This window comes from Salmo trutta, chromosome 13, assembly GCF_901001165.1.
Source record: "Salmo trutta chromosome 13, fSalTru1.1, whole genome shotgun sequence".
NCBI classification, from domain to species: Eukaryota; Metazoa; Chordata; class Actinopteri; order Salmoniformes; family Salmonidae; genus Salmo; species Salmo trutta.
The window spans coordinates 48462975-48476382 of NC_042969.1; the positions used below are offsets into that span (position 1 = coordinate 48462975).

The following is a 13408-nucleotide window of genomic DNA, read 5'->3' on the forward strand; positions in this document are numbered from 1 at the left end:
CAAGGGCAAATCTAGACTGGCGTTGCTTACCAAGAAGACAGTGAATGTTCAGTGAGTGGCCGAGTTAGTTTTGACTTAAATCTACTTAAATCTATGGCAAGACCTGAAAATGGTTGTTTACCAACGATCAACAACCAATTTGACAGAGCTTGAAGAATTTTGAAAAGAATAATGGGCAAATATTGCACAATTCAGGTGTGGAAAGCTTTTAGAGACTTACCCAGAAAGACTCACAGCTTTAATCGCTGCCAAAGGTAATACTATAAAGTTTTGACTCCAGGTATAACAACACCGGAGGCAGATGGTTCGAGTCTGATATTTATTGAAAAACAAGGGGCAGGCAAGAGGCAGGTCAGGGACAGGCAGAAGTTCATAAACCAGGTCAGAGTCCAGAAGGTACAGGGCGGCAGGTAGGCTTGAGGCAGGCTGAATGGTCAGGCAGGCGGGTACAGTGTCAGGACAGGGTCAGAACCGGGAGGACTAGGAAAAACAGGAGCACGGAAAAACACACTGGTTGACTTGACAAGACAAACTAGCAACAGACAGACAGAGGACACCAGTATAAATACACAGGGAATAACAGGAACAAATGGGAGACACCTGGTGGGGGGTGGAGACAAGCACAAGACAGGTGAAATAGATCATGGTGTTACACAGGGGTGTGAATACGTCTGTAAATTAGATATTTTTCTATTTCATTTTCAATACATTTGCAAACATTTATGAAAACATGTTTTCACTTCGTCATTATGGGGTATTGTGTGCAGATGGGTGAGAAAAAAATAGATTTAATACGTATTGAATTCAGGCTGTAACACAACAAAATGTGGAATAAGTCAAGGGTTATGAATACTTTCTGAAGGCACTGTATATTTTACTTTCTAAATTTATCAACCCTGCATCTACAGTAGCCTATATAGTGTTATATGGTGTTTGTAAGTGTGTGTGTGTGCATGTGTGTGTGGCAGTTGTTGTGAAGGTGTTGGGGAGTCAATTACATCCTGTCTGTGCTCAGTGATTGTGTCTGTGTTCATAATTCTTTACTGGGAGAGTGCACAGATGCTGGCAATCTGACAGGAGGCCGAGTAAATAGGGGTCGCATGAAAATATGACTCATGACAGCCCTTGCTATGTGATCAACCCATTACCCACACTCAATTTATCATTCGGAGAGCTCCATATCCATTTGGGAGGCTCTAAGTGATGCTGTACAGAGCCATACTGTACCATCTGGATTTAGACAATGGTAACTAATAAAAACAGTACCTGTTTTTAGCTCTTCACAAGAAGCAATTGCGTAGCACAGATGCCGAGAACTCCTAGCTCACAGTCCGTGTATAATCTTTTTAACACCTCTTTGAGCGGTTCTGGACCGGTTCCGACCAATATTTTATGTACTGAGTGCTCTGAACGGCGCAACATCAATTGCTGTGCACTCTGTGAAATCTGACACCTCATTTGCTTAGGGAGCGACACGTCAAATTTTCAGGCCTATGCAAACAAATGTCCGATTTTGCAGCTCAGCGTACAATACGGCATATGAAATGGGAGACCTTAGCCCACGCAACAAAAGCAATCTCATCACGCTGTAAAGTTCATAGATGGATTTAGAGCGCTCAACATGAAACAATACAAAATTATTTTGTAGAATTTGAACAAGACCACTTTCTCTTGGTCACAGCGAGACATAATCACTTTGTGCTTAAAGCTGAAGTTGTAATGAGTCAGCAAGCATTTGAATTGTGTCTGCGTCGTTCAGAGGATGCTGGTCAGAAAATGCTCTGTCAGTTATGAAATGATGGCAATTTTCTACTGTCACTAAGTATGATCATATTAATTTTACAGTTATAAGAAAGGTGAAATATCAAAGTAAGTAATTTATAATTTGATTGTTACTATGTTTACAAATCATTTCAATAATTTCATGTCCTATTCCCCGACTTTTGTTGAATAATATGATTTGTCATATTTTTATATTTGTTCTGTGTACTTGAGCTTGTGTCCTCAGAATAGACTACACCTCAGCAATTTATAACTATTTTACCAGAAAGGTAAGATTTTAATCTTTCTGGCAGTTTAAGCGTCACTAGGTATTGTTTATGGCCTCCATATGATAAATAATTACTTTTGAATATGTCTATTTAGGCGAAAATCTACATTTTGACATTACATTTAACCATTTTTTATGTTATGCTCTTGAATGCTGCAGAAAATCTTCTAAGTCATGGTCGTTGACACTGAACAAAAATATAAACGCAACATGCAAAGCGTTTCATGAGCTAAAATAAAACATCCCAGACATTTTCCATACACACAAAAAGCGTATTTCTCTCAAATTTTTGGTACAAATTTGTTTACATCCCTGTTAGTGAGCATTTCTACTTTGCCAATATAATCCATCCACCTGACAGGTGTGACATATCAATAAGCTGATTAAACAGCATGATCATTACACAGGTACACATGGGAAAATGCATGAGAAAATATAAGGCAACTGAAAAATGTGCAGTTTTGTCACACAACGCAATGCCACAGATGTTTCAAGTTTTGAGGAAGTGTGCGATTGGCATGCTGACTGCAGGAATGTCCACCAGAGCTGTTGCCAGATAATTGAATGTTAATTTCTCTACCATAAACCTCCTCCAACTGCGGACCAAGTGTATGGCGTCGTGTTGGCGAGCGGTCTGCTGATGTCAACGTTGTGAACAGAGTGCCCCATGGTGAGGTTATGGTATGGGCAGGCATAAGCTACGGACAACGAACACAATTGCATTTTATCGATGGTCATTTGAATACACAGAGATACCGTGACGATATCCTGAGGTCCATTGTCATGCCATTCATCCGACACCATCCCCTCATGTTTCAGCATGATAATGCACGGCCCCATGTCGCAAGGATCTGTACCACAGGAGGTTGGTGGTGCCTTAATTGGGGAGGACGGGCTTATGGTAATGGCTGAAGAGGAATAAGTAGAATGGTATCAAATACATCAAACGCATGGTTTCCATATGTTTGATGCCATTCCATTTGCTCTGTTCCAGCCATTATTATGAGCCGTCCTCCCTTCAGCAGCCTCCACTGATCTGTACACAATTCCTGGAAACTGAAAATGTCCCAGTTCTTCCATGGCCTAGATACTCCCCAGACATGTCACCCATTGAGCAGGTTTGGGATGCTCTGGATTGATGTGTACAACTTCGCACAGCCATTGAAGAGGAGTGGGACAACATTCCACAGGCCACAACCAACAGCCTGATAAACTCTAAGAGAAGGAGCACTGCATGAGGCAAATGGTGGTCACACCAGATACTGACTGGTTTTCTGATCCACGCCTCTACCTTTCTTTTAAGGTATCTGTGTCCAACCGATGCATATCTGTATTCCCAGTCATGTGAAATCCATAGATTAGGGCCTAATGAATTTATTTCAATTGACTGATTTCCTTATATGAACTGTAAATCAGTAAAGTCTTTGAAATTGTTGCATGTTGCATTTATTTTTTTGTTCGTGAGGTGGCTTTGAAAATTAAGGAAATGTCTCTCTTTTATGCATTGAAACACACAGAAAATCATCCTGCCTATAGACTGCCCATAGGTGCTTATCACAGTGGGAGGCTGTTTTTTCTCTTGCTCGAATAAAAGCGGAGCGACAAACCTGCAGATTCCACTTTTAGAATCACAATGCTTGTCAGTGACACCTTCACTTTGAGTTGCGGGTTTTTGGGCTACTTCTAAATTGCGCTGCGGCCGCCATGTCATTTCTCTCTTTTTTTAATCTATATATTTCATTGTGATCTGCTGCTGGGAGTGTGAGTGTGACGCCACGCTGGGTCAGTTTACCCTCCCAGGTTCTCATTGATAGTGCATGTTAATTCAGGATTATTCCACTCGGCCAAGCATGAGGCATCAACTCTGACCACTTTAAAAGATGAAAGCACAGTTGAACGGCCATGAATGGAAGTTGAACACGTTTCGGTCTCATGGTCATGAAATTTACATGTTTATTGTGAAGACAGTCATTAACATGTGATATTCAATATCTGCCCTATATTTCTCTGACATTGACCTCTGTGTTGACTGAGTCCGCTGTGTGTGAGTAGTGTGTGTCGGCTGGCTCAGTTAGATTTTATTGGACACCATGTTCTCTGGCCCAGCAGCACATATCAGTGTGTACGATGTGGAATTGCTTTTATACCCCAGTATGCTCACATTCCTGCCTATACTCCATTGCCCGAGACCATTTTCCAGGAAATATCCTCTCACCTAACATTTTCCTGGTAGTGCTTTGAGATGCACGCAAATCAGTCAAAGCAAGTCTCCTCTCATTTGCACATCCCCCCCTCACTTCACCATACTCCGCATCTCTGGCTGATTGCCGAAAGAGGTAGAGGTCAGCCCTGGCGATTCCCCCAAAGGAAACTCAGCGAGAACGCTTGAGAGACCTTTAGAGGGATTTCGGCTCAAATCAGCCGGACCTTTTCTTACCCCCTTATAATCACACACCATCAGCCTAATACTGGATCTCTCTTTCTGAGGGTAGACAATCATTTGTTCTGGGATTTTGAATCTTGGCTAGCAGTGTCGACTGACATTTTTCGATGTACAGTAATCGGCCCTTTAAACCCACATACTATTTGTGGGGGGAAGGCACATTAAGACATGCCTGGTGGATGGGATGCTAGGTCTGCAGGGGGCCATGTTGCGGATGTTACGCTTGGTGTCACTCGGTGCAGGGTGCCTCTGTTCCGCCTGCTTGCAAACAAAACACAGGTGCGCCTGCTATTGCTGCTGGATTGCAATTAGAGGTCCACAGCTGTTACACACACCCCTCTTGACCCCCTTCTTCACTGTGCCGTTGATCTGTCTTGTCGAGGGTATCCAGGAGATCTGTGCATATCCAAATTCACTCCCTCTGTCTTCAGGAAGCTGCTTTTACTTGGTCAGGGAGATGAATGCGAGCACGGCCGCTCTCTGGTTGCCAGCGATGAACAGCGATGCAAATTCAATTTGGCTGTTTGTTGTCATTATAGATATGCAAAAGCGTATTCCATATTCCATTGTTCCTTTTGTTTTGTAGTCATCTGTGTCCTTGCACTGGCCCTTTTGTTTAGGTGTGAGGTGATAGGATTCAAACAAACCCATCACAGATGAGGTTCTCAGAACTGCTGAATGAATTGTCTCACAAGCTCTCTATGCAAGCTTCACCATTACTGAAAATAGCCTGACATTTTCTTTCAGGCATGATATTGGTCACATTTCAGGTGTCAGGAGTTTGCAGATCAATTATTTATGGTTTAAGCTAACATAATCTGTCAGAGAGAACTGAAATCGCAACAGCCATGCTGAATACTTCGGAACCAGTCAGATGGTTCATATGTGAAGACGACCTGGGTTAATATTTCTCAACATCTGGTTTGTGGACAGGTGCCAATCTGTTGGATGCTGCTGGCTGGTCCCTGAGACACTAATTTTGTCAGTTCTACAATGTTTTATGTATGTGGTTCCCCATGGAGGAAGCTCGCCGGTCCCTTGTCAAAAAATGGCTGAGAGCATTTTGTCTCACTTGTCTAACATCTGGACCACCTAATATCTCCTTCAGGAACTTCAAGAGCTTAAAGGCCTAGAGTGGTCTCATAAAGCTTTTCATTCCCTAGAAAGACATTTGTTTAATCAGAAATTAAATCAAAGCACATTGTATTTGTCATATGGGCTGAATACAACAGGTGTAGACCTTACCATGAAATGCTTACTTATGAACCCTTAACCAACAATGCATTGTTGAAAAAAAGCAAGTAAGAAAAATGTGCTCAATTAACTAATCGAAAAATAGTAACACAATAAAATAACAAATAACACGGCTATATACAAGGGGTACCGGTACCGAGTCAATGTGCCGGGGTATGGGTTAGTCGAGGAAATTGAGGTAATATGTATACTGAACAACAATGTAAATGCAACATGCAACATTTTACAATCAGTCAATTGAAATAGGTTCATTAGGCTCTTGTAAGGGGTGTTTAACTGGCGGCAGAGAAGCAGGAGAGAAATAACTGTGTTTCCAACGGTGCAGTTTATTCACAAAAAACCCACCGGAAAACATAATAATAAAAATCAATGGGTAACAACCCGACGCACACCAGTACAGACGTACACATACACTTACTATAAACAATAAACAATCACCGACAAGGACATGAGGGGAAACCGAGGGTTAAATAACCAACATGTAATTGATGGGATTGGAACCAGGTGTGATGGAAGAGAAGACAAAACCAATGGAAAATGAAAAATGGATCAGCGATGGCTAGAAGGTTGGTGACGTCGAACCGCCGAACACCGCACGAACAAGGAGAGGGAACAACTTCGGCGGAAGTCGTGACAGCTCTAAGCTATGGATTTCACGTGACTGGGAATACAGACATGCATCTGTTGGTCACAGATACCTTTTAAAAATGTAGGGGCGTAGATTAAAAAAATTGTCATCTTATCACAGTATCTTGTGCGTTGAAATTGTCATCAATAAAATGGAATTGTGTTCATGTCCGTAGCTTATGCCTGCCCATACTATAACCCCACCGCCACCATGGGGCACTCTGTTCACAATGTTGACATCAGCAAACCGCTTGCCCACACAACGCCATACAAGCTGCCAAATTCTCCAAAACGACATTGGAGGCGGTTTATGGTAGAGAAACATTTGATTATCTGGCAACAGCTCTGGTGGACATTCCTGCAGTCAGCATGCCAATTGCGTGCTCCCTCAAAACCTGAGACATCTGTGGCATTGTGTTGTGTGATCAAACTGCACATTTTATTTGATAGTCTCCAGCGCAAAGTGCACCTGTGTAATGATCATGTTTAATCAGCTTCTTGATATTCCACACCTGTCAGGCGGATGAACTATCTTGGTAAAGGAGAAATGTTCACTAACAGGGATGTAAAAAAAAATTGTGCAAAACATTTGAGAGAAATAAGCTTTTCGTGTGTATGGAACATTTCTGGGATCTTTTATTTCAGCTCATGAAACATGGGACCAGCACTTTACATGTTGCGTTTCATATTTTTCTTCAGTATACATGTAGGTAGTGGCAATTTGACTATGCATAGATAATAAACAGAGAGTAGCAGCAGTGTGTGTGTGTGTGTGTGTGTGTGTTGGAGTGTCAGTGTAGTATATGTGTGTGTGTGGTTAGAGTCCAGTGAGTGTACATCAAGCCTGTGCAAGAGAGTCATTGTAAAAAAAATATGAATATATACAAATAAAATATGGGGGTCAATGCAAATAGTCTGGGTAGCCATTTGATTAACTGTTCAGCAGTCTTATGGCTTGGGGGTAGAAGCTGTTAAGGAGCCTTTTTGTCCCAGCCCTAGCGCTCCGGTACCGCTTGCCGTGAACAGTCTATGACTTTGGTATGCTGGAGTCTTTGACCATTTTAGTAGCACAGAGGTAAGAGTGAAGAAGGCTTTTCCAAGGAAAGGGATCACCGCCGGCTGATCAATGATATAGGGATCTGGTGGTCAATGTTCCACTTGCCTAAAAAAGCACTGTGGGACCCACCACAGACCGCTCCATCTTCATCAACCACTCCCATCTTGGACAAACCAAACCAGTGGGACCTGCTCCGGGATCATTACCACAATAAACAGAGGCTGTCTCCTCTCACTCTCTCTCCCTCTCCTCTCTGTCGCCGACCCCCTCCCACCCACAGTAGCTGAGCTCCTACTATGTGTCTCGTAGTGCCACATATGATCAGACGGACATGATCACCCACACCTGCCTTCTCCCATCCCTTCCCCTTCTCTCCACCACAGCCACCTCTGCCAGCTCTGGGGTTGACTGATGGACTGTGTTCTCCTGTGCATCTGTTCTCTGATGGGCTGTGGCCAACCTGCATGCTCCTCTCTGTGCTTAGCACTGCTGGTAAGCCCAGGCACTCCACAGTGGCTCTGTTGTGTGTTAATTGTGAGTGGGCCAGTGCTGGGCTGTGACACATGGCTAATGTTTTATTTTCCCAACAAAGGTCATCATCAGTTATGGCTGACATGCTGCCCCCCATAAAGGATGTCTAATATTTTATTAAACATTAGTTTTGTTCGGCTGGCACGTAAGGGGCAAGGTAACAGATGTAAGATCTCATTATATTTTGGCTTACCATATGGTAAGCCAAAATTGATCCTCAACATGGAGGCCCCTCAGGGGTACGTGCTCAGTCCCGTCCTGTACTACCTGTTCATTCATGACTGCATGGCCAGGCACGATTCCAACACCATCATTAAGTTTGCTGATGACACAGTGGTAGGCCTGATCACCAACAATGACGAGACAGCCTATAGGGAGCAATTCAGAGACCTGGCCATGTGGTGCAAGGACAACAACCTCTCCCTCAACATGATCAAGACAAAGGAGATGATTGTGGACTACGGGAAAAGGAGGACCGAGCACACCCCCATTCTCATTGACGGGGCTGTAGTGGAGAAGGTTGAGAGCTTCAAGTTCCTTGGCATCCATATCACCAACAAACGAACATGGTCTAAGCACACCAAGACAGTCGTAAAGAGGGCACAACAAAACCTATTCCCCCTCAGGAGACTGAAAAGATTATGCATGGGTCCTCAGATACTCAAAAGGTTCTACAGCTGCACCATCGAGAGCATCCTGACGGGCTGCATCACTATGGAAACTGCTCGGACTCCGACCGCAAGGCACTACAGAGGGTAGTGCGTACGGCCCAGTACATCACTGAGGCCAAGCTTACTGCCATCCAGGACCTCAATACCAGGCAGTGTCAGTGGAAGGCCCTAAAAATGGTCAAAGACTCTAGCCACCCTAGTCATAGACTGTTCTCTCTTCTACCGCACAGAAGTCTATGTCCAAGAGGCTTCTGAACAGCTTCTACCCCCAAGCCATAAGATCCCTGAACAGCTAATCAAATGGCTACCCAGACTATTTGCGTTGCCCCCCCACCTCTTTTACACCGCTGCTACTCTCTGTTATTATCTATGTATAGTCGCTTTAATAACTCTACCTACATGTACATATTACTTCAATTACCTTCACTAACCGGTGCCCCTGCACATTGACTCTGTACTGGTACCCCCTGTATATAGCCTCGCTATTGTTATTTTACAGCTGCTCTTTAATTATTTGTTTCTTTAATTTCAAATTTTTTTTGTGTATTTTTCTTAAAACTGCATCGTTGGTTAAGGGCTTGTTAGTAAGCATTTCACTGTAAGCTCTACACCTCTTGTATTCGGCGCATTTGACTAATACAATTTGATTTGGAGATCACCTCAACCAAAAATATTGTTTTTCTCAGTTCTTTTTGTAGAACAAGAACATTGTTTTAGGTGTCAACAAAGTAGCCCAACAATAAAAAAACTTGAGTCTTCTCAGAGCACCATAACAGACATATACAGAATAATCCATTTTCGTGTTTTACTTTAGCTTGGTTCAGGAGTTAGGGGGCTGTTGTTATACTGTACTTGAGCAATGCATCATAAGGCTTATATAGCATTACCAGTCTTTTCAGAAGACAATAATGGCATCAAGATAGATGAGGACATGATTGCGGGTGAGGTCACCAAGCATCACATCCATAAGACATTGGAAAATGACTGGTGCATTGCACAAACCAAAGGGCATGCCTGTCCACGCACACAGGATGTAGCCAATGCCGTCTCCTCCCGGCATTTTGACACCTGTCGTAACCATTGAGAATAACAATCCCGATCTATGGGAACACCACAATGAATCCACCGTAATGGAGGAGTCGCGTGTGAATGCGGCACCAACCAGTCAGGGGCAAGGTCATGTTTGTGATACGGTAGCAATATAAAGGTGTTCATGGTGCATAACGCAGGTGTTCCAGTGTGTTCTCGTCGCACCTGTGGATAGCACCAGGTTTACTAGTTAGCCCTGCTCTCTGGCTCTCTGTCTCACTTCAGTGTCCTGTGCGGATCTCTCTCATTAAACAGCTGTCAGGCCTCTGTCTGCGCTCACTGACAGCCACTTTCACACGGCAGGAGCACACACTCAGCACACACAACCAGAAATTGCATCTCTAATACAAAAGCAACCCTCCCCTCAGTCTCCACCTCTCCAGACAGTACTGTATCTCACTGCCACATAGACCACTCTCTGAGAGACGTAGTGGGGTTTAAGTGTCATGCGATTGCATTGCTGTGAATTATCTATCAGAGGATGGTACTTGTAGACAGACTATTTCACTGCATAATATCCTATTATTCCGGAAACAGTCATATATCTATATGGGTCAATGTGATTTATTTGCGTATGAAACCTTTGTCAGTAAGACGGCAGTAAGAGGGCTATCTGTATACCTGTTTTAAGGAAGTTAGTTTGAAGAAGTAGTCCTGCAATAATGGAGTGACATTAAAAGGTTTTTACAGAGCCAACTGGAGGAGGAGGAGGTAACATGGAGGAAAATGACTCATCTAAGCAGGGTGATCATGACTCACTTTACCCCCTGCATGAGCTCCCCCGTCTCCCAGACAGGAACCCTTGACATTACAACATTGTCTCGGTGGTGGTCGCCGTCATGGTTTGTACAGAACTTCTATTTCAGGTGCCAGCTCATTGCAGCTCATAGGTACTTACACCATCTGCATTGTTGTTCCTGACGATGAGCACCTCTCAATTAACTGTTTGAACATTTTATTTGTTCTATGAGTTAAACTTCTTCTATGAGCTCACTGAAACCAAAGAAGATCCTTTTCCTTTCTGATGCATTTATATTGTGTGCTCTGATCCATTGTTTTATTCATACTGATCACTGTAGAGCTACTGGGCTAGGCCTTGTCAGTTTAGCAGGCCTCTTTGCGGTGGTCTTATGCATTGGTAGACAAATAATTCCTTCATTGAGCCAACATATCACCAATAGGCCAATGGAGGTCTTCTCTCTTCTCTTCAAACCCCACTGCTTCACAGCAAAGCTACCAGAGCAGAAAGCCTCTCGAACAGAAAGGGGCACGACGATAACACTCTGTGGTCCGTGCTGCGAGAGCGAGAAGGGATCCTGGAAGGGCAGAGGGGATGGAGGAGTGGGGAGTTGTGGAGTGGTTGCATTTCCCCAGTGTGGCTCGGCCATTATCCATGTTTCACAGCTCCTCAGGAGGAGAGAATCACATTTTTGCCACCACAGCCGCCGCCTGTCAGGAAAAGAGTGTGCTCCATCCATCCATTCTTCCCAGGGACTCCATTACACCCTGATGGGCAGGGATTGAAAACCAATTGGGGATACAGGGGCATAGAGAGAGCGATGTATGTGCATGCAGCACTGCGCAGGCAGGCAATCTGCTGTGATGAAGAGGCTTCTCTTGTGACGTCCTTCCGGGTTCCCCTTCAAGCCCACTGCGCTGGCCGCTAGCCACCGAATCACCCGGCGTATTGCATTCCCAGACGCCCCACAGCCTGCTGCCCATCAGCCCGGGTGCATCCATCCACACCTCAGTGGATAGCGAATGAAAAGAGAGATGGATTCAATCGCTTCTGGAAGACAGGAGCAAGTGGAGACCGAGATAGTGGGGGGGAGGAGATGCACTTGTAGTTGGATGTGTTTGCAATTTAGTTTTCTTTTGCAGGTAGGGTACAGGTGTAAGCTATGTTTGCCATAACTTTGGAAGTTGAGAGCGAGGGGGGTTGGACTTACAAAGCATCTCCATAGACTCTCTGCACATTTGTGTTTATCCTCTTAAAGAACTGAAGACTTGCTGTGACTGGATCCACAGCAGGGACACTGAACAAACGGCTGCGATTTATTCAACACATCATACACCAGCTGTGAAAACAGACGCCCAATCATTGCTAAACATCCCTGAACGTTTCAGGAAGTTTTTGCGATAGGAGATTTTTTGTCTCTTATAGATTCTTATCTGAGTTTTGTGTTTTTAACTTAACGCTTGGGACTCATCTCGTTGACGTCACTGCCTGTAGAGAGGTCTACTTTTCTCCATACTCAATATACACTGAGTGTACACAACATTAAGAACAACGCTGCTGGGTTTTTCACGCTCAACAAAGCTGTGGGAACGCTTTCAACACCTCGTAGAGACGAATTGAGGCTGTTCTGAGGGCAAAAGGGGGGGGGAACTATTCTTAATGTTTTGTACACCTAGTGTATAAACTGTTCTTTATTTAATTGAGCCCAGGAGTTATAGTTAATTTAGTAGGCATCTGTGAGGGAGTTTAAGTATTCTCATTTGTTTTATTAGTTTCAGATATAAGATGATTCTATTTAGCCTGATGAGAATATAATGAACACTTGTTTTTTTGTACTTTGCACGCCTCTTTGCCAAAGTATTGGAACTGCTCAACAAACATCTCCTCTAATAATGCTTTGGTTTTGTCAGAATCATGCTGTATGTTTACACCATATTTACATACAACAAGAGCTAACAGTGCTTTAAAAACTCTTGATCTCTTTGTAGACATGTCTTTGGTACTTGAATTATTCATCCAGAACCTTTCTCTCTCTCTCTCTCGCTCTCTCTCTGTAGGTGCCCTATGTGAAAGTGGCCCCTGAGGACATTCTGAAGGTTCAGTTCCCCCGCTTCACCACCCTGGACCTGCGTCCCACCAACACAGACATCAGCCTGGCCGTGGCTGGCCTGCTCACCTTTTTCAACAGCACCACAGCCTGCCTCATCTGTGCCCAGGCCGACTGTGAGTGGGTCATGCACCACTAGCTCTTTGTTGTTATTTGTACCATATACACACATTCCATTTGCATGTGCACACACGTGAGCTCGCACACACGGTTGCACATTCATGCATGTGCATATGCACTAGGGCTGTCCCCGACTAAAGAAAATCTTGACTCTCCGAAAGTCGTTTGTTCTTTCAATCAATCGATTGGTCGACATTTTTAAAGGTGTATTGCTCTATACAGTGCATTCGAAAAGTAATCAGACCCCTTTACTTTTTCCACATTTTGTTACGTTACAGCCTTATTCTTTAACTGATTAAACCGTTTTTTCCTCTCATCAATCTACACACAATATCCCATAATGACAACGCAAAAACTGTTTTTTGAATTTTTTGCAAATTTATTACAAATAAAATACTAAAATATCACATTTACATTTACATAAGTATTCAGACCCTTTAATCAGTATTTTGTTGAAGCCCCTTATGCAGTGATTACAGACTTGAGTCTTCTTGGGTATGACGCTACAAGCTTGGCACATCTGTATTTGGGGAGTTTCTCCCATTCTTTTCTGCAGATCCTCTCAAGCTCTGTCAGGTTGGATGGGGAGGGTCGCTGCACAGCTATTTTCAGGTCTCTCCAGAGACGTTCGATTGGGTTCAAGTCCGGGCTCTGGCTGGGCCACTCAAGGACATTCAGAGACTTGTCCCGAAATCCACTCCTGCGTTGTCTTGGCTGTGT

The 13408-nt window shown here is 43.8% G+C and overlaps 1 protein-coding gene across 1 annotated transcript in view; it reads left to right on the top strand.

The window, feature by feature from the left end:
* Positions 1-13408, top strand: part of LOC115205893 (glutamate receptor ionotropic, kainate 4-like) — a 214792-nt gene that overhangs the window by 87147 nt on the left and 114237 nt on the right. Inside the window, exon 4 of the mRNA XM_029772314.1 lies at positions 12519-12684. Coding sequence (XP_029628174.1) covers positions 12519-12684 — 166 coding nt within the window. The remainder of the gene's footprint in view (positions 1-12518; positions 12685-13408) is intronic.